This window comes from Lissotriton vulgaris, chromosome 8 (genome assembly GCF_964263255.1).
Source record: "Lissotriton vulgaris chromosome 8, aLisVul1.2, whole genome shotgun sequence".
Lineage (NCBI taxonomy): Eukaryota > Metazoa > Chordata > Amphibia > Caudata > Salamandridae > Lissotriton > Lissotriton vulgaris.
In genome coordinates, this window is record NC_141696.1 from 1,534,489,975 (window position 1) to 1,534,509,670 (window position 19,696).

The 19,696-nt window shown below is 47.3% G+C and overlaps 1 protein-coding gene across 1 annotated transcript in view; it reads right to left on the reverse strand.

Annotated features, from left to right (window-relative positions):
• Positions 1 to 267: 267 nt before the first annotated feature.
• The window catches only part of LOC147700301 (uncharacterized), a 91,332-nt gene continuing 71,903 nt past the window's right edge, over positions 268 to 19,696 (reverse strand). Inside the window, exon 8 of the mRNA XM_086935664.1 lies at positions 268 to 2,982. Within this exon, the coding sequence (XP_086791790.1) occupies positions 2,345 to 2,982 (638 nt within the window). The 3' untranslated portion in view covers positions 268 to 2,344. The remainder of the gene's footprint in view (positions 2,983 to 19,696) is intronic.

A 19,696-nucleotide genomic window follows, 5' to 3' on the forward strand; every position in this document is an offset into this window, starting at 1 on the left:
ATGGCTCAAATCTTGATCATTTATTGCTCTCATGATCCACAATTCATTTTTGTTTTACACAAAAAAGATGCTGTATGTTTTCATGCTCAAAATAGTGTTTCAATCCAAAAGAAGGCACAGGGACTTAAAATGACCAGAGATAGATGGAAGAGCCCCATAGATACAAAACGGTAAGAGCCCAGACAACTGGCAACATACAATTAACTACGGTATCACAAATGCTTCATCCTTGTTTAAATCTAAAACATCCATAGCAAGGTGCAAATGTTTGTTCAGAAGCTTCTTTATTTGGTCACTTTTTGTTATCTTGTCTCAAAATTCATCTTACAGTACCTTCTAGACCTTATTATTATAGTACATGATAAATTCAATGTCCCCTGACCTGGAGTTTAACCAGATTTATAATACTTCAAGAGTGACCAACTATCACCTCCAATTTAGGAAACCATCACCAATGTATTGTCTTCAATGTGTGCTATGTGTCAAAAAGGGGTGTGTATCAGTATATATATATATATATATATATATATATATATATATATATATATATATATGATGATGAAGATATTCAAAACTATCCAAGCTAGGTTTGCCAGGTCCAGAACAAACCCAGCTCCTAGACAGAGACAATAAAATCTGTGGGGATCATTACCAACCTTCTATTTTGTTCAAAACAGTTCTGGTATCATATAAAGGTGTGTGTTGGGTATATATTACTATATACAGAAATTGTATTTTTAGTATGACCTAGATTTGTATCATACAGTAAAAAAAAAAATCGTTTAAGCTGCTATAACATAAGCACTTGTAGATGATACAACAGTTTGTATGAATCAGTCGATACACTGACAGAACGACTCCAAAATACAACTCCTTCTATAAACTATATTTCTCATTGGAAGGTTTTTTAGTGGTTTGTGAATCTCTGGTAAGGGATAAATTGTGGGAATTCTTACATTTTTTTGTTTAGGAATTCAAGTTCATTTCGACTAGGAAACCCCACACATTATGCCTCATTTGTGACACTTATCACTTCATTCTGTGGGATCACCCCTGTGCTTGGTGTAATACTTATAACATATAACTGATGGAGAATTTCAAGAGAGTTTGTAAAACCGTACCACCCCCTTTATCAGCAAGTTTGATATTGTTGTGATTGTCTATGGAGACTAATCCCATTTATTTTTTAGAGATTATGTTTTTAATATACTCTCACTTCTGGCTCAACAAATCAATGCTTCTGAAAACAACTTGTTAAAGTGTCAAAACCTCTATAAGGACTGTGTGAACAGGGAGAGTGAATGTTGAATGAGGATGTAAACATGTGGCATGTGTACATACATACTTGTTAAAATTTATGATCAAAATAATGTTTAAGCTAACCTTCCAAAAATTGACAAACTAGGTCTTTCAGTGGGTACAAAAGATATACTGTCTCATAAAAGAGATATTTCTGAAGCGATAAGAGCAGACTTTGACAAACTTGAATATGGACGCCACATCTAGAGGACTCATTGGGCGTTTTTCAATACTACTGTTCAACACTTGTAAAACTGGCATTGGGTTTGTCTTTTCCCATAGGCACCCTGTTGGTAAAATCCACTACCACAGTCTCTGTCCAGCCCTTTTCCTCCATTTATCTTGTTCTATTCTGCCTCTTTAAAAAAATAAAGTAAAGTTGGGGCTGAAGCAGCCCAGACTCATGCCACTGAGACAGGGTTGGACTAACAGTAGTTAGTAGCTTTTGGTGAATAGCAGCAATTTCATTTTGGTGGGGTTCAGCTTCAAGCCAAATGCTGAAGGCAGATCTGGATGAGGTGCCATCAGTGTTTAAGAAACGGCAGATTAAAGTAATTTGTTTAAATTGGCAACCTTATTACGAGTTCTGGAATGATAATGGCCAACTACCAACAAATGCTTGACTCTAAAGGTCATTCACCCTGCATAACAGAACACTGAGTTTTTTCATGAATGTTCTTTTTGAGGACCTTTCTTCAATGCAGTTGTTGCAAGACCTTCAACAATGTGATAACAGTCTAGTAACGTGAAAGAGTTACAGTTGTTCTGAAACAAATAAGCAACATTTGTACATTCTGTGCCTGGTTTTGAAGCTGAATGGACAACCATACTCATTACTATTACAATTTGGATTTCAGCTTTCTCATGTGAGGCAAATCGACTCCCATCATAGACCGTTTCAGTACAGACCTGATGTTACATTTGCATGAACTCTTTTAGTAAATGTTTTGACCACTTAGCGCAGCAATGGGGGTTTAATTCCTTTATCAATTCTCAGGTGCTGGTGAAGATTATTATTACAATTAAATCTCTTCTTACATTGACTTCAGGAGAACGGCTTCGCTCTTGTGTGGGTTTTCATGTGGCATTGTAGAGTGGTCTTTAGAGAAAAGCTCCTCCCACACACTGTGCAGTGAAAAGGCTTCCCTCCTGTCTGAATGCGCCTGTGACACTGATGGTCACAATGCTGAGTAAAACTCTTCTCACACTCCGGGCAAGGAATTGGCTTCACCACTGTGTGAATTCGCAGGTGACCTTGTAGATGTGCCTTCTGAGTAAAACGTTTCCCACACTCTGTGCAATGAAAAGGCTTCACTCCTGTGTGGATTCTCATGTGACGTTGCATATCACAATATTGCCTAAAGCTTTTTTCACATTCTGTGCAGGGAAATGGCTTTACTCCCATGTGGATTCTCATGTGACGCTGAAGATTTGCCTTCTGAGTAAAGCTTTTTTCACACTTGTTGCAGGGAAAGAGCTTTATCCCTCTGTGAATCCCCATATGAACTTGAAGAGACTCCTTTTCAGTAAAGCTATGTTCACACACTGTACAGCATAAAAGGTTTTTGTCTGTTTGAATTATTTGATACAGCTTAGTTGTGGATTTCAGCGGTGAAACTTTCTTATAGTCAGCAGATGCATGTGGCTCTTTCTCACGTGTACTGTCTTCTTTTGACTGCTCTACTGAAAATTAAAAGAAAACCAATTATAACATGTTTATTTAAAAATTATAAACACATCATGATGTGGACAAAGTCCTACTACTGAAGTGCTAGGTAATCTACAAACATAGTGGCTCTTCGACGGAGACGTCAAATCCAAAGCACCCAGATAATTCTACGGGTGACATTGCTGTGCTTTACGAATGCTGATTGAACTTGAGCCATATGTCTTTATATCTCTTTTCTTTTCACACTTTGTATTTTGCTTTAGAATTGTATGACGTACTTGAGTACTAAGCATGCTTTTTCACATTGGCCAGTTTGAATTAAATCTCTTTTACTATGAAAGTAGTTTGTTTTCTCTTTTTGAATTGTTATTTATGTGTGACATTTATTGTCCTAATTGTGATTAATCTTAGGCCCATTCTAAGGAGACGTTCTATAAAAAAGCGATAATTATAGCTGGTGCCGACCCGAATGGGCCAAAGGCAACTGCTGCCCAGTATGGACCGTTGTGATGATCAAGTTGTAGCCTCGACTGGCTAATAGGCAACTGCAGGTCCAATAGGGCCAAAATGATAATCACAACGGACATAGAACAGAAGGAGGTTGCCTGATCCTGCTTGACCCTTCCCCTCGAGTTGTGCTCTGGAGCCCCCCCACTCCCGTGTCTCGGTCCTCCATCCAAAACGCTGGACCCTGTTGGACCTGTGATGTTTCTCCTCCAACGCCTACAGCTTCCCTTCTGTGCCAGATCCCTGTGGTCTCTTGATTTGTGCCTCTTTTCTATTTACTGTCCCTTTCTTTGGGCCTCGTTTTCTCCTCTTACTGCCTCTATTGTACTTTACATTGTGTCTAGCTCTTCTCTTTTTCTCACCTCTCACAGACTCTTTCTTGTACCCCTTATGCCTCTCCTCTACTGCCCTTCGTTGTCTGCCACATTTTTTGCACTGCTTGCCTCCTACCCCTCTTCTTCTGCCTCCTGCAGTCTTTCTATTTGTGACATTCCGCTTCTTGCTCTTTCTTCTCTCTCATCTTTCTTCTCTCTCCTCTTCTTCATTCTACTTGTTTTTCAGCTCCTTCTCCCTGAATGTATCTCGTTTCCCCTTTCCACTCTCCATCCTGCCTTTTCTGGTCCAGTGGTGATTGTGCTGCCCATCACCTTCTCCTCTTCTCTACCATCCCAGAACTCTTCTTAATGGTAGCTGAAGAATAAATAAAATCACTGGCATGGCAAAGGCAAGCCCATCTGTACCCATTGGTGCCCAGTATTAGGACCCCCCAATCCACCGACCACCCATCGCAGCCTGAGAAGCTACTTGGCTGAAACACTTTGTGCCCTCAACCCCAGATGCCTGTCCCCACATTGCACCCTGGTATCTCCAGACAGAAAGCGGGTTTTGCTGCCCCAACCCAGACCCCCACCCACCACACCGTACACAGAACTGCACTAACATCTCCACCACCTCACAACAACACACACTACATCACGACAACCAAGCATGCTCCATCACATCTGCAACAAGTGAATCACCCCCTGCGAAAATCCCCATTCGAACACTGGAAACCACCCCCACGCCCCAGTCCAAGCCATAAGCAAGCCTGACTTGGGTCAAGACCAGTACTCCCCCCTGCAGCCTCGCCACTCAGCCGGTCCTCCAGCCTCCAGCTCCATTCCAGGGTTCGAGCCAGCAGCCCGTCCTGCGCCGCTGCTCAAACCCCTGCAGTTCACCATTGTAGATGCCACCCTTGTCCCTCTTACTGCCTCGTATGCCCTGATAGTGCCCCTGTTGTTCTCTTTCCTGTGTTGATCTAATTGTCACTGTTTTCTTCGTCTGTTTCATTCCCATCTCGCTTAATTGACCCTCTTAGTGCCTTGTGTGCCCTGATAGTGCTCCTGTTGTTTCCCTTCTCGCTTTGCTTTCATTTTCACTGTTTGTTTTAATTCCTGTTCGCTTTGTCACTGTCTGTTCATTTCTGTTATTGTGCCTGTGTTCTGCCTTTCTTCCAATTGCTGATGGCCCTGCGACCCTGCCCACTGATCCAGCCCGCTCCCACCCCCTACCTCTGCTCCCGCCCCCTCCCCTCCCCTTCTTATGGTGACCGTGCTGCTGGCGCGCCTAAGGCAAGCCCGCTGCACCTGGACCGCGCCCAGCGCCAGACCCCCTAGCCCCCGAAACCACCACAACACCCAACGCCACTACGACGCCAACACCATCCACGCACTCAATGCCAGCCGAAATTCTACCTGCTTGCAGGCCACCCCTAAGCTCACCCACGAACCCTTCACCTGCTGCAACTGCAGCTACACCAGCCAGCGCACGCCTGCACGCCCTGACCACCACACCACGGCAGACCAAAACAACCTCAGCTGCATACTAATCAACACCCGCTCAGTCCACAAGCACGGCGTCGAACTCTGGGACCTGCTCGGCTCCTCCCCCGACGTCGCCTTCCTGGCGGAGACCTGGATGAATACCTCCTTGGCACCTGACATAGCCATAGCCATCCTGGACGGCTACAAGATCACCCGCAGGGACCGAAACAACAAACCAGGAGGAGGAATCGCCATCGTCCACAGGAACACCATCAGAATTTCAACACCGAAGACTCCCTCGGCATGGCCGAACACCTACACTTCCAGATCGACTTCGACCACAACTCCAACCTCAGAGGAACCCTCGTCTACAGACATCCGGGACCCCGACCACAGTTCAGCAATTCCATCACCGATCTCATCAGCTTGCACGCCCTCGCCTCCACAGACTACATCCTCCTCGGAGACCTGAACTTCCACCTCAAGAACGCCAACGACAACAACTTCACAACGCTGATAGACAACCTCGCCAACCTCTGGCTCAAACAGCTCGTCACGGCACCCACCCACTCCGCCGGACACACGCTCGACCCCATCTACTCCGCCAGCGACCAAATCACCTTCAGCCTCACCACCAAACTCCACTGGACGGACCACCACTGCATCCACTTCTTCGAGAAACACATCACGCACAACCAAACGCAACGTATCCCACACCGCAGCTGGAAAAAAAGTCACGAAGACCAACTCATCACCACACTCGCTCGAGACCCACCACCTGAGACCACCGCAGCGGCCCACAACTTCAGACAATGGATCGACGACTGCTCCAACACCCTCGCCCCTTTCAGGAAACCTTCGAACAGGCGCACCTACAAAAGAGCCACCTGGTTCAACACCGACCTCCAGAACTCCAAGCAAAACTGCCGAAGACTCTAGAAAACAGTGGCGCAACAACTAGACACCAGACAACTACGCAGCTCTCATAAACACCAGACGCAAGCACCACTAACTCATCCAATCCGTCACAAGAACCTCCTTCAAGGAACACATCGGCAACAATGCACACAACAGGAAAGAGCTCTTCAACATCGAGAAAGAACGCACCAGCCCCAGCTCCAGTTCCAATGTGACTCCCTGGCCACCTTCTTCCACCGCAAGATTGCAGACATCCACAACAGCTTTGACACCCCGACGCCAACGACAGACGCCAACACTCCGACTCAACACTCACCAACCTTCTGCTCTCCTGGCACAACGTCAACGATGAAGACGCCATCAAGATCATGAACACCATCCACTCCGGCTCACCTTCTGACCCCTCCCCCCACCAGATCTTCAACAATGCAAGCTCCATCATCGCGCCCCAACTCCGTAAGATCATCAACAACTCCTTCGATTCGCCACCTTCCCGGAGAGATGGAAACAGGCCGAGATCAAGGCATTACTCAAGAAACCCAAGGAGGACCCAAAGGACCTCAAGAACTTTCGACCCCCTTCCCTGCTCCCGTTACCGGCAAAAGTCATGGAGAAGACCGTCAACTAACAACTGACCCACTTCCTGGAGAATACCAATGTCCTGAACTCCTCCCAATCCAGCTTCCGTAGCAATCACAGCACCGAAACCGCCCTCATCGCCGGCTCTGACGACATTAGAACCCTACTGGACAACAGCGAAATTTCCGCCCTCATCCGCCTGGACCTCTCGGCCGCCTTCAACACCGTCTGCCACCACACCCTGCGCACACGCCTTCACGACGCAAGGATACGATACAAAACCTTGGACTGGATCACCTCCTTCCTCACCAGCAGATCTCAGAGAGTCCCCCCCCCCCCACTCCTTCGGTTCCGAAGCCACCACGATCACCTGCGGCGTACCCAAAGGATCATCCCTCAGCCTGACCCGTTTCAACATCTGCATGGCACCGTTCGCCAACATCGTCCGAGCACATCACCTCAACATCTTGTACGCCGACGACACTCAGCTGATCCTCTCACTCACCAAGGACCCAGCCACCACCAAATCCAACCTCCACGAGGGAATGAAGGCTGTCGCAGACTGGATGAAGACTACCCGGCTGAAACTGAACTCTGATCAGACGGAGGTCCTCATCCTCGGTCCCACCCCCTCTGCATGGGACGACCCCTGGTGACCAGCCACGCTGGGAGCTGCCCCGACACTCTCCAACCACACACACAACCTGGGGGTCATTCTGGACTCAACGCTCTCTATGACCCAGCAAGACAACGCTGTTGCCTCCTCCTGCTTCAACACCCTCTGCATGCTCAGCAAGATCTACAGATGGATCCCCACTGAAACCAGAAGGACAGTCACCCAACCACTCGTCAGCAGCAGGCTGGATCATGGCAACGCCCTCTACGCAGGAACCACGGCCACACTTCAGAAGAGACTCAAACGCATACAAAACGCCTCCGCACGCCTCATCATCGGACTCCCACGCCACAGCCACATCACCACCCACCTGAGACCCCTGCATTGGCTCCCGGTCAACAGGAGGATCACCTTCATGCGCCTCACCCACACTCACAAAGCACTTCACAACGCTGGACCAACATACCTTAACGAACGACTGTCCTTCTACACTCCAAATCGCCAGATTAGCTCCTCCGACTTTGCCACCGTCCCCCGCATCCGCCGAACGACCACCAGTGGCAGATCATTCTCCCACCTTGCCGCCAAAAGATGGAACACCCTCCCCCGTTCACCCTGGTCAGACCCAGGACCTGCTGACCTTCAGGAGACTGCTCAAGATCTGGCTGTTCGACCAGTAGCTGCCTCTTCGCCCCCCCCCCTCCCACAAAGCGTTTTGAGGGTGAGTAGCGCGGACTACAAATGTTTGATTGATTGATGAACTCATACCCACAAAGTACGCTACAACGAAAATGACACCATTCCCACGACAACACCGACTACTACATATCAGCCATTGGGATCTACTACCAGTGCTTCAAAAACACCAAGCATGTAGCAGTCACTGAAAGAATCAAAAGCACCTTCAACACCTCCAAAGAAATCTTCACGATTATGACGGAAATCCCGTCCAAATCCACCAGCCCCACAACCATCACCCCATCCTAGGAACTCTGCACAAAACACGGCCACTACTCGAGAAAGAAAATCAACGCCATTTCCAACATCTCTGCTCCCCCCCAACCAGAGCGCTCTACCTTGAAAGTCCTCCACTCCGACGAAAGAAACAATCCGTAAACCTCAATGATCCTCTGGCCAACCATCCCCATAGTGGAAACCTTTCTTTACAAGAATAAGCTATTGGACCCCACTCGGTATGGATTTAGAGAAGGGCACAGTACGGAGTCGGCTTTGATTAAATCAATGGAAGAAATTTGGAAAGCCAAGGAGGGGAGGCTGCCCTGATTATGCTGGACCTATTGGCGGCTTCTACGCGGTCCATCATGATCTCCTGATGGACTGTTTGTTGTAGTGTGGAGTCAAGGGTAAGGCATGGATGCTATTAAAAGCTTTTTTAACTGATAGAACACAAATATTGTCCCTAGGGAAATTCTACTCTAAACCTTTTTCTTTGCCATGTGTAGTGCTGCAAGGGTCGTCCCTTAGCCTTACCCTCTTTAATATTTATGTGGCGCCTTTGACCCCCCTGATCAGATTTTATGGATGCAGTCTTACTTCAAATGCAAATGACACACAAATTGTAGTGACACTGCTGCCGGGACAAGAAATAGGGATGAGCAAGAAGTTTCATGACTGCATGGAAGCAGTCAAAAGTTGGATGACACAGAATGGCCTGAAATTAAACTCAGGCAAAACTGAGATCCTCATGTTCGGAAATAAGGCCAACTTCTGGACCCCGGACTGGTGGCTGTCAGATCTGGGCATCCTCTTTAAACCTGCGAGGAAGGCAAAGAATCTGGGTGTTATGGTGGATGAAAGACTGAGTTTTGAGGACCAGATAAATGCCACGACCTTGGGCACCTGTCATTCTCTTAAACTGATTGAAAAGGTCAAGCCATTCCTGCCAGAAGACAGTTTACAAATGGTCGTCTCATCCCTTATTTTATCACAGCTGGATTACTGCAATGGGCTTTACTTGAATATCCAAGTGTGGCACCCAAATAAATTGTAGATCCTGCAAAACGCGGCTGTGAGAAAGTGCCATCTTTCTTACATTGGTATGCCCCCACATTTTGCTGAACTGCTGATGTGCTTTGACTGAGTGTGCCCTGGGCTCCTGCCAACCAGGTGCCCAGGGCCTGTGTTCCTTCTCTAAAACTGTGTTGAAACCAAAACCCAATTTGCATCTCTGGCCACCTGTCAGCCCCTAGTAAATGGTACCCTAGGTACCCAGGGCATGGTGACCAGAGAAGACCCCTAAGGGCTGCAGCACTTATTGTGCCACCCTTAGGGGCCCTGTACCCTGACACCCACACACTGCCCGTGCAGGCTGAGTGTCTACGTTCAGTACTAAGCAGAGAGTCGACATGGCACACATCCGTGTGCCATGCCCACAAAACCCACTAACCTAGCATACCTCAGTCACCCTCTAGCTGGGTGCCCTATGCCAGCAGTGGGGGGCACAGGTGAATGAGCCCTGTGCCCCTACAGTACCCAGGGCCATTCCTGGGCACTGTAAGGGCAGTGGTACCGTTAAGAGTAAATGGTGCTGGGAGGTTGTCATTACGAACTCCACAGCACCATAATGGCTACACTGAAGACTGACAAGTTTGATATCAAACTTCTCAGCACATTAAATCCGCACTGATGCCAGTGTGGGATTTAATGTACAAAGCACCAGAGGGCATCTTAGAGATGCCCCATGAAAACCTAACTTACAATCCACGTCTGGACTGAGAGGCTGCCACACAGCAGACAGGTTGCTGGACTCCTGGGTGGAGAGCCCCCCGCTCTCCTGGGCCTGTAATTATGCACATCCTGGGCGAGGTGCTAGGTCTCCTCCCCAGGATGAGCAGGGTAAAGCTTCAAAGGCCTGCCGCCGCTGTGAGATTCTCCAGACCATTTGCTGTACTCAGCAACTGGCCCCCACCAGCTCTGACCCCCACTTTGGTGGAAAGACTGGCGGGAAACCCTACGTCAGGAAGGGGGGGTGGGGGGGCCAGCCTGTGCCAACCTCACCCCTCAGGTGGGAGAGGCGACGTGAAGCACGGCCCCGGGCTCTGGCCATCTTGAAGATGGGGAGCCCTGCCCAATCACTGCTAGGCTCCTGCCCTCCTTCCACCGGAGAGGAGCAGACTAGGGGGTGTACCTACCCCAGGACAGGGACCTATTGGTCCCTGCCCTTGCCCTACCTGTAACATCCCTAAATTCAATATTTAGAGACACCCTGAACCTTCCTTCCTCAGATCCCGATAAGCAAACAAGAAAGAAGATCAAGAAGAAGAAGACCCGCTGTGCAGCTGCTAACAACAGGACAACACCAACTGACTTGGCCCCAGCCACAGCGGCCTGTTGACCCTGGAACCTGCTCCTGCTAAATCCCGGCGACTCCTGCGGACAGCAACCTTGAACAACCCGGAGGATCTGCCTGACTTGACCCTCTAACAGACTGGGACTCTCATGAGCAGAGGCTCTGCTCCAACAGCAATCCCCCTTGTGCCAGCAAGGAACCGCAAATCCAGCCCACTCTGCTCCCGCCAAGCCCGGCCTGTGCTCGAGTGATCCAGATCATGAGGACATCCCCCCGGAGACTGGGACCCGAAGTCCATTGGATACCATTGAGCGCCCGACGGCTCAAAAGCACCCTGCACCCAGCCACCCGAGTGCCGCTGGAAGTGCAACTACTATCCTACTCTACTTCCCCACTTGCCCTGAGTAAGTGACTAGGAGCTCAGCTCCCACATCCGCATGGCCTGCTTGCTTGCAGCCACCAACCGAAGGCCCCCAATCCTCCTTTGGATTGCATTGGGCTTACTCTCTCTGCACCCGGCTGCCCCTGTGCCGCTGAGGGTGCAACTACTGTACCTTTCCGACCCTGGGAGACCCCTGAGTCTATGCCCAGTACCTTAACTTCACCAGTCGAGTACTCGCCTGGAAACCGATAACTCACTTTCCTTCCATACGATAACATTGACTGGTTTGACTCGAAAAATCTTCTTAAGTGTGACGTTTTGAACTCTAAAATATTCATCTAAAATCAGCCGAGTAACAAATTTTGAATTACTCACCTGGGATCAGGAGAGGAGCCAGTACTGTACCTTTCAGCCCAGTACTGAACCACAAACGTAATTATAACTGTACTTACCCATACTCTGAATTGTCTTCCATAGGAAACCATTGACTGTTTTTCTGTGAAATTTCTTCGGTCTACTTTTGCAAATTACAAATATTCCTTAAAAATCGTACCAACTACTAAAACGTAATTACTTACCTGTCTTAGGTAGAGACCCCAGTACTGAACCTAGAAGTCCAGTCCTGGATTACAAAAGTAACGAGAACCTACTTTACCTGTGACTTGAATTTCCTTCCATAGGATAACATTGCTAGCTTTTCACTGAAAAGTTTCCAAGTGTCAACTTTTGAAATACCTTTATATTCTTTAAAAATCACTGCATAAACCAAATCGTTCTTACCAAACTGTTTTCAGCTTAGACCCCAGGACTGAATCTAGGATCCAGTCCTGGAGTTACAACAGTATTCTATAAAGTAATCGGCTGCATTTATGTAGAAAACCCATTGAGCTCAATGTTAAATTGTGTTTAGAATTGTGTTGCCTATTGCAACTACTGTACCTATTGTGCTTACAAAGTTTATTGCCTTTCTGCAAAATAACTACCTGAGATCACTCATATTGAGAAAAGTATATTTTGATACCTGTTGGTTCTAAAAATAAAACAACTATGTCTTTTGATATAAAAACCATTGGCCTGGAGTTCAGTTCTTGAGTGGGTACAACAAATGCTTTACACTGTCTTCTGGTACTGCCTTACTGCTCTACCAAGCTACCACTTTAGAGAGTCAGGTCAGACCTGACTTTAACCTCTGTTCTACCCCTGGGGATTGTGGACTCTATACGCACTGTACCTTACTTTGGTCCAGTGAATATAGAGCCACTTTCTCACAGCAGCAACAAGACTTGTGACAGGTACTCCCAAGTTTGTATCTGTCGCTAAGGAAATTAAAAGACTACACTGGCTGCCTATCAGGAAACGGATGCACTTCAAGTCTCTATGTATTGTCTTCAAGGCGCTACATGGCCAGGGTCCTGAATTCTTGATTAGCCAGTTTCAATGGTACACTCCCAAAAGAACTCTGTGCTCACTAGGAGCCAAACTAGTGAGCGTACCACCAACGAAGCAAGCTACTAGGGGGAGGGTTCATTACAGGCGCAGCCAAAGCTTGGAATGCCCTCCAGTGGAATCTGAGGAACTCTACTGACCTCCTTGCATTCAGGAAATAACTTCAAACGTGGCTATTTAACTTATAGAATCTTCCAGCTACACCTTCCCGGCAATCTTGATCTCAGTAGAGTGAGCTACCAGCACCAGGACACCCTCGGGTAACCGTTGTGCTTTATAAGGAAAATGCTACTTACCAGTATGCATCTGTTCTTGGCATGTGGGGCTGCAGAGTCACACACTATTGCAGAGATCGCCATCTGGTGGTGGGCTGATTACACTTTGTCTTTGGAAGAGTCTTTGTCTGTTGGATGACTCCTCCTATAGATCGTAGTGCGCATGGCCATCGACTTTATCGTCAGATTGTTTTTCGCCATTGGGGAAATGATGGAGTTGTATGAGTACAGAAAATGATGTCCATGTGTTGTGTATCTAATTAAGATATTACTGGTATAGATATAGGTGGCGGGTGGGCGTGTGTGGCTCTGCAGCCCTACATGCCAAGAACAGATACATACTGGTAAGTAGCATTTTCCGTTCGAGGCATATGGGCTGCAGACCATACACTATTGCATTGATTGCATAGCAGCTTTTCTCCCTTATTGGTGACCACCAGTATCTGTTGCAGTAGTTTGAAATAATGTCATGAGTACAGCCTGGCCCACACTAGCTTGTTGTTTTGCCTGCACATCTACACAGTAGTGTTTTGTAAATGTGTGCGGTGTTTACAGATATCATCTAGTGGAATGTTTCCTAGGAATGCCATAGATGCTCCTAAATTACGGGTGGAATGAGCCCTAGGGGGAATGGATAGAGTGTGTTTTGCTTTTTGGTAACAAATTTGAATGCACTTAACAATCCACCTTGCAATCCTAGATTTTGAAATGGGATTACCTTTATGTTGAGGAGAAAAGGACACAAACAATGGTTTTGTTTTACGAAATGGTTTTGTCCTATCACTGTATTAGAGGAGCGCTCTTTTTACATCTAATGTATTTAGAGCTCTTTCTGCAACTGTTTGTGGTTGAGAAAAGAATACTGGCAACTCAATAGATTGGTTGAAATTTCGGGTTTGTTTTAAGAACCACTTTGTTGTGATGGAGTTGTATGAATGGTTTTTGAATTGTTAATGCCTGGATCTCACTTACTCTTCTGAGTGAGGTAATAGCAACTAAAAAAGCAACTTTCCATGTAAGGAACTGTAATTCCCACGTATGCAATGGTTCAAATGGAGGACCCATAAGTCTAGTGAGAACAATATTTACATTCCATACCGGGGAGGGTGGTATTCTGGGAGGAATTATTCTTTTGAGTCCTTCCATAAATGCTTTGATGACAGCTACTCTAAATAATGACAAATGTTGTCTGTTTTGAGGGTAGGCTGCCATAGCAGCAAGATGTCACCTGATTGAGGAGTACGCTAAATTACATCTTTGATGGAGCAGGTAGCATATGATGCTTTGGATGGAAACATCTAATGGGTTAATTTTGTTAGTTGTGCAATACACAACAAACCTTTTCCACTTGGCTGCATAGCATGCTCTAGTGGTGGGACATCCCGCTTCTTTTATGACATTCATGCATTCAGGTGGAAGATTGAGGTATCCAAATTCCAAGACCTCAGAAGCCAAATCGCTAGATTGAGCTGCATTGAGTCTGGTTGCATGATCTCTCCATGGTTCTGCGTCAGTAGATGTGGAGAGAGTTTTAATTTTTGATGTGATACTACTGAGAGCTCTAGTAATGTGGTGTATCACGGTTGTCTTGCCCAAGTTGGTGCTATGAGAATCAATGTGAGGGAATGTTGCTGTAGCTTGCGTACTATTAACGTAATTAGTGGGAGAGGTGGAAAGGCATACACAAATTTGTTTGACCAACTCATCCATAAAGCATTTACTTTGGACAATGGGTGTGGGTATCTGGTGGCGAAGCTTGGGCATTTGGAGTTGCGGTGTGTGGCGAACAGATCTATCTCTGGTTGGCCCTACTTGTGAAAGAAAGGTTGAAGAACTTGAGGATGAAGATCCCACTCGTGTATCTGTTGTCTTTGACGACTTGTGTGAACAACAGAGGGGGGCCTAAAAAAGGACAATATTTATGGGGGTCCAGTGTACCTGTCCTAAGAACATGCAACAAAGTAATGTACAAAGTTCCCCAGGAGGTAATGCTAGTGTGGCAGGGTAGTCTCTCTCTCTAAGGATGAATGTGAAATCAGTAGTCAGGGAGCCAAAGGGGTCCCTTGTCAGAACTGGGAAGCCTCACACAACTAATTAGCTGGATGACTTGTTTCATCCCGCACGAAGGTTGTCTTGTCTCATCAACGGCTTCCTGCTCCAACGTCAAGCCGGCGCTGCAATGCCTGACGGGTAACACAAAGTGATACACTTTTATGGAGATCTTTTGTTCCTTGCCGTTGTTGAGTGCGTGTGAGGGGCCTGGGAAGGTGAAGTAGTGAGCGAAGGGAAAGTGTATTTAAAAAAGGTTAGTTTAGTCCACTAAGTCAACTTTATTCACGTGGCTAACTGCCTTATTAAAAGAGTGAAAGGAGGGGTACTGAGACCCAAAGTTATGTTATGTTATGTTATGTTATGTTAAAGTGCATTTTTATAGCGCTCGGCTACTCTAAAAGAGTGTCCCGGCGCTTTCCACAGGCAACTTACAGTGTATAATCAACATAACAAGTAAAACAGAACCCAAAAGAGAAGGAGAAAGAAACCCACCTAAACAGAGTGATTAAAAAGCCAAGTCTTCAAATTCTTCCTTAATTGAAGCAAGTTGGGCGTGCTACGGAGTGCCAATGGAAGCGAGTTCCACAGCTGGGAGGCCTTAAGGCTGAAAGAGCGCCCCCCAATTCGGGCCTTCCTCACGCGTGGAACCACAGCAGTGAAAAGGGATTCCGAACGCAGTGAGCGAGCAGGGCGATAGAAAGCTAATCTTTTCTTCAGATATCCTGCGCCAGAGCCAAACAAAGCCTTGTGCACCAGTGTCATAGATTTGAAAACAATCCGCTTCCGGATTGGAAGCCAATGGAGCGTCTGCAGCAACACAGAAGCCCGTGCTCGTCTATGCAGACCAAAGATTGCCCGGGCTGCCGAGTTCTGTGCCACCTGCAGACGCGGAACCAAATAATCCGGAAGGCCTAAGAAAAGGGCATTAGCATAGTCTAGCCTAGATCCGATGAGCGCCTGCACCGTAATCCGTCTGTGTTCCGCAGACAGTAAGGGAAGAAACTTGCGGAACATTCTGAGGATGCCGAAACAGGTGCCGGACAGGCCAAGGATGTGCGCTCTCAGAGAAAGTTTGTTATCATGCTTAACACCCAGGTTCTTGGCAACCAAGGACGATTGTGCCGGAGGACACATGGCGGCCGGCCACCACTGCCGCCACCCGGGATCGAAGGCACAGCCGAAGAACAGAACCTCCGACTTGCTGGAGTTGGCCTTCAGACAATTTCGCTGGAAACAGCTGAAGACCCTGTCCACGCAGTCCCGGATTCTCTCCCCATCAAATGTCTGATCTTTTTCACATGTGAAGAGGAGTTGTGTGTCATCGGCGTAGGACACGATCTGGGCTCCGTAAGCCTCAACCGCAGCCGCCAGAGGGGACATAAAGATGTTAAATAATGTCGGGCTCAACACAGAGCCCTGTGGAACCCCAACACCCAATGGCGGCATCTCGGCGGAGCTCTGGGAAACCCAGACCGTCTGGCGGCGGCCCTCCAGGAAAGATGTAAACCATCTGAGCACCGTCCCCCTAAGGCCGATGTCGTAAAGCCTGGCGAGCAGCGCCTTATGGGGGACGGTGTCGAAAGCCGCCGACAGGTCCAACATGACTAGCATGGCCTTGCCACCCCCATCCAAGGTCTCCCTGATGATCTCAGAGACCTCCACCAACGCTGTTTCCGTACTGAAATTCGGACGGAAACCGGATTGGGATGGATGGAGCAGATTGTTAGACTCTAGGAAGTTCGACAAGACGCCATGAACATGTTTCTCAGTGATCTTGGCCAGAGCTGGGAGAAGTGAAATGGCCTATAATTGGCCAAGACCTCGGCATCAAGACCAGGCTTTTTCAGGAGGGGGATCACCATCGCCCTTTTCCAGGTGCGTGGGACACTCCCCTCGCTCAAGGAGGCATTGAGGATCGGGTTGACCAGGGGATTCACCACTGCCGCCATCCCGGCCAAAAATTTGGCGGGGCAGGGGTCAAGTGGGGAGCCAGATTTAGGACTGGCTAACAGAGTCCGGGACATGTCACTGGAGACAGGTGGAAAGTCCTCCAGGATAGCCTTAGGCATGGCCGATGTTCCAAGTCCTGCCCCAAGATCACAGCAACCCTCCACCGTGCTCTCCGAGAAGGAGGCCTGAATAGCCTTAATCTTGTCGGTGAAAAAGGTGGCAAGATCACGCGCCCACGCATCAGGTGATACAGGCGGAGGTGAATAAGGAGGTGGGAGACGTGAACTCCTTCACAATCGTGAAGATCTCCTTACAAGAGTTCGCCGACGCCTCAATCCTCCTGGCAAGGTATTCCCGCTTGGCACGAAGAACATCACGGTGATAGGCCTTCACCGCCGACCTATAGACGAGTTTGGCCTCCCCATCGTATTGATGGCGCCAGGCCCGCTCAGCGACCTTACATTGGCTGCGAGCCATACGTAGCGCCTCTGTAAACCAAGGCGCAGATTGCCGTTTCGCCGTGGACCGGGGGGTTGCCCTGGGGGCAAGGTCATCCAACCTCTCAGTCAGCCATCGCTGCAGGGCCTCCGTGTATCTTTCCGGATCCCCCGAGAGAGAACAAGGATGTTCCGTGAGCGCCTGCTCTAACATAGCCGGCGTCACTCTATGTAACGCTCTCGAGGCCGATCTGGGCACCGTGGGGGCGCAGGTGTCAGACCACCCATTCTCTAACACAGAGTCAATGTAGTTTGGCCTCGTTCAACCCTCGCCTGTTTTTGGATGTAATACATGGCTGTCATAATGTCGGTACGAACTAGTACAGCCTTGCTTGATAGGTAATGTTGAAACGATTTTAGAGCTGGAAAAATTACTAGCAACTCCAGATGATTTATGTGGAGTAGCTTTTGTTGCGGTGTCAATGTACCCTGTACTGTGTGTTCTTCCAAATGCGCTCTCCATCCTGTGAGAGATGCGTCTGTGGTTAGCACCACTTGTGGAACAAGCTCTATGAACGGACGGCCCTTGGAAAGATTTTTGGTGTTCCATCACTGCAGAGAGCGATGTGTCCGATCGTCCACCACCACCAGATCTGTTATTTGTTGCTGAGCCGGAGTCCACTGACTTGCTAAGCACTCTTGTATGGGGCGCATTTGTAGTCTTGCGTGTGGTACTATGAAGATGCAAGATGCCATCATTCTGATTAGGTGCATGAACACTCGAGCTGGTAGTGAGTGTTGTGGCTGGAATTTTTGTATAAGAGTTTGCATACTTTGTATCCTTGTTGGATTGGGGGATGCAATTGCTTTGGAGGTACTTATTGTGGCACCTAGATACTGTTGAGACAGAGACGGTTGGAGATTTGACTTCTTTTGATTTACTGTGAATCCCAGCTTGTGTAACAGGCAGATGGTCTGATGCGTGTGCTATACACATTGGTGGTATGACTTGGATTTTATTAGCCAGTCGTCTAGGTATGGGAAGACATGAATGTTGTCCCTTCTTAAGTGTGCTGCTACTACTGCTAGACACTTTGTGAAAACTTGAGGTGCTGTAGTTACTCCGAAAGGGAGTATTTTGAATTGGTAATGTTGACCTTCTAGTACGAATCGAAGGTACTTTCTGTGAGATTGATGGATAGGATTGTGGAAGTAGGCGTCCTTGAGATCTAATGTGGAAAGGAAATCGCCTTGTTTTAACAGCGGCAGAACCTGCTGTAATGTGACTATATGGAAGTGGTCGGGTTGTATGCAAAGGTTTAGAGACCTTAGATCTAGTATAGGTCTGAGGGAACCGTCCTTTTTGGGTATGAGAAAGTATAGGGAGTAAACCCCTGTGTTTTGATGGTGTTTTGTACTGGTTCTGTTGCATTATTTTGCAGTAGAGATGCAACCTCTTGTTTTAGGAATGTGAAATGCTCCTGTGACATGGGACTTTGGGTGGTATTGTTGGAGGAGTGGAAGTGAGCTCCAGGCAATAACCCGGCTGAACTATTTGTCTTACCCACCTGTCTGTGGTGATGGAGTTGAAGAATCCAAAGGGAGGATTGATAAAATCGACAGAACAAAGCTTTTAACTCCCAAAGTGAAATCAGACCAAACACGGACGGTGGTGGTGTCCAAATATTCTACAGCCAGTAAAAAATACAAACAAGTCATCCTGAAACATTGGCCAATACTGAACATTGAACCAGATTTCAAACAGTCATTCAGCCAACCACCAATATTCGCATTCACTAGAGCAAAGAACTTGGGTGAAATTTTACAGAACAAATCTCTTGAAACCACAGTGCACTCTGGAACCAAACCTTGCCTCAACTGTGGCAATTGCAATAGCATAATCAGAGGAAACACTATTTACCACCCAACGCAAGGTAATCCTATCAAATTAAAGGTAAATGCAACATGTGACTCCAGCAATTTGATTTATGGGATAAGATGCCCATGTGGAAAGATGTATGTGGGCAAGACTGAACGTCGCATCAAGGTGCGACTAACAGAACACAAATCGAACATCCGATTGAAAAACATGAAATCAGCCTTATCATCTCACTTCGTAGAGGAACATCACAAAGTTTCCCAAATCAAGTTAGTTATACTTGAAACTGTCCAGAAAATGGAGGGGAGAGATAACTCCAAATATCTTCTTAGAAGAGAGAATTACTGGATTAAAAAACTTTCCACTCAAAAACCGATGGGCTTGAATGAAAGAATTTAATTTGATATTGCTCCAAAGACTGTACCTTGTCAATACGGTGTTTGTTCACAATTACATCTGACACTTATTTTATCATATTCACTGTATCCTTCCGTTTTCACACACATTCTCAGCATACTTCATTAGCTCTACCCATAGAGCAGGACTCATTTCTAAACAAGCACACCGTGTGTTCT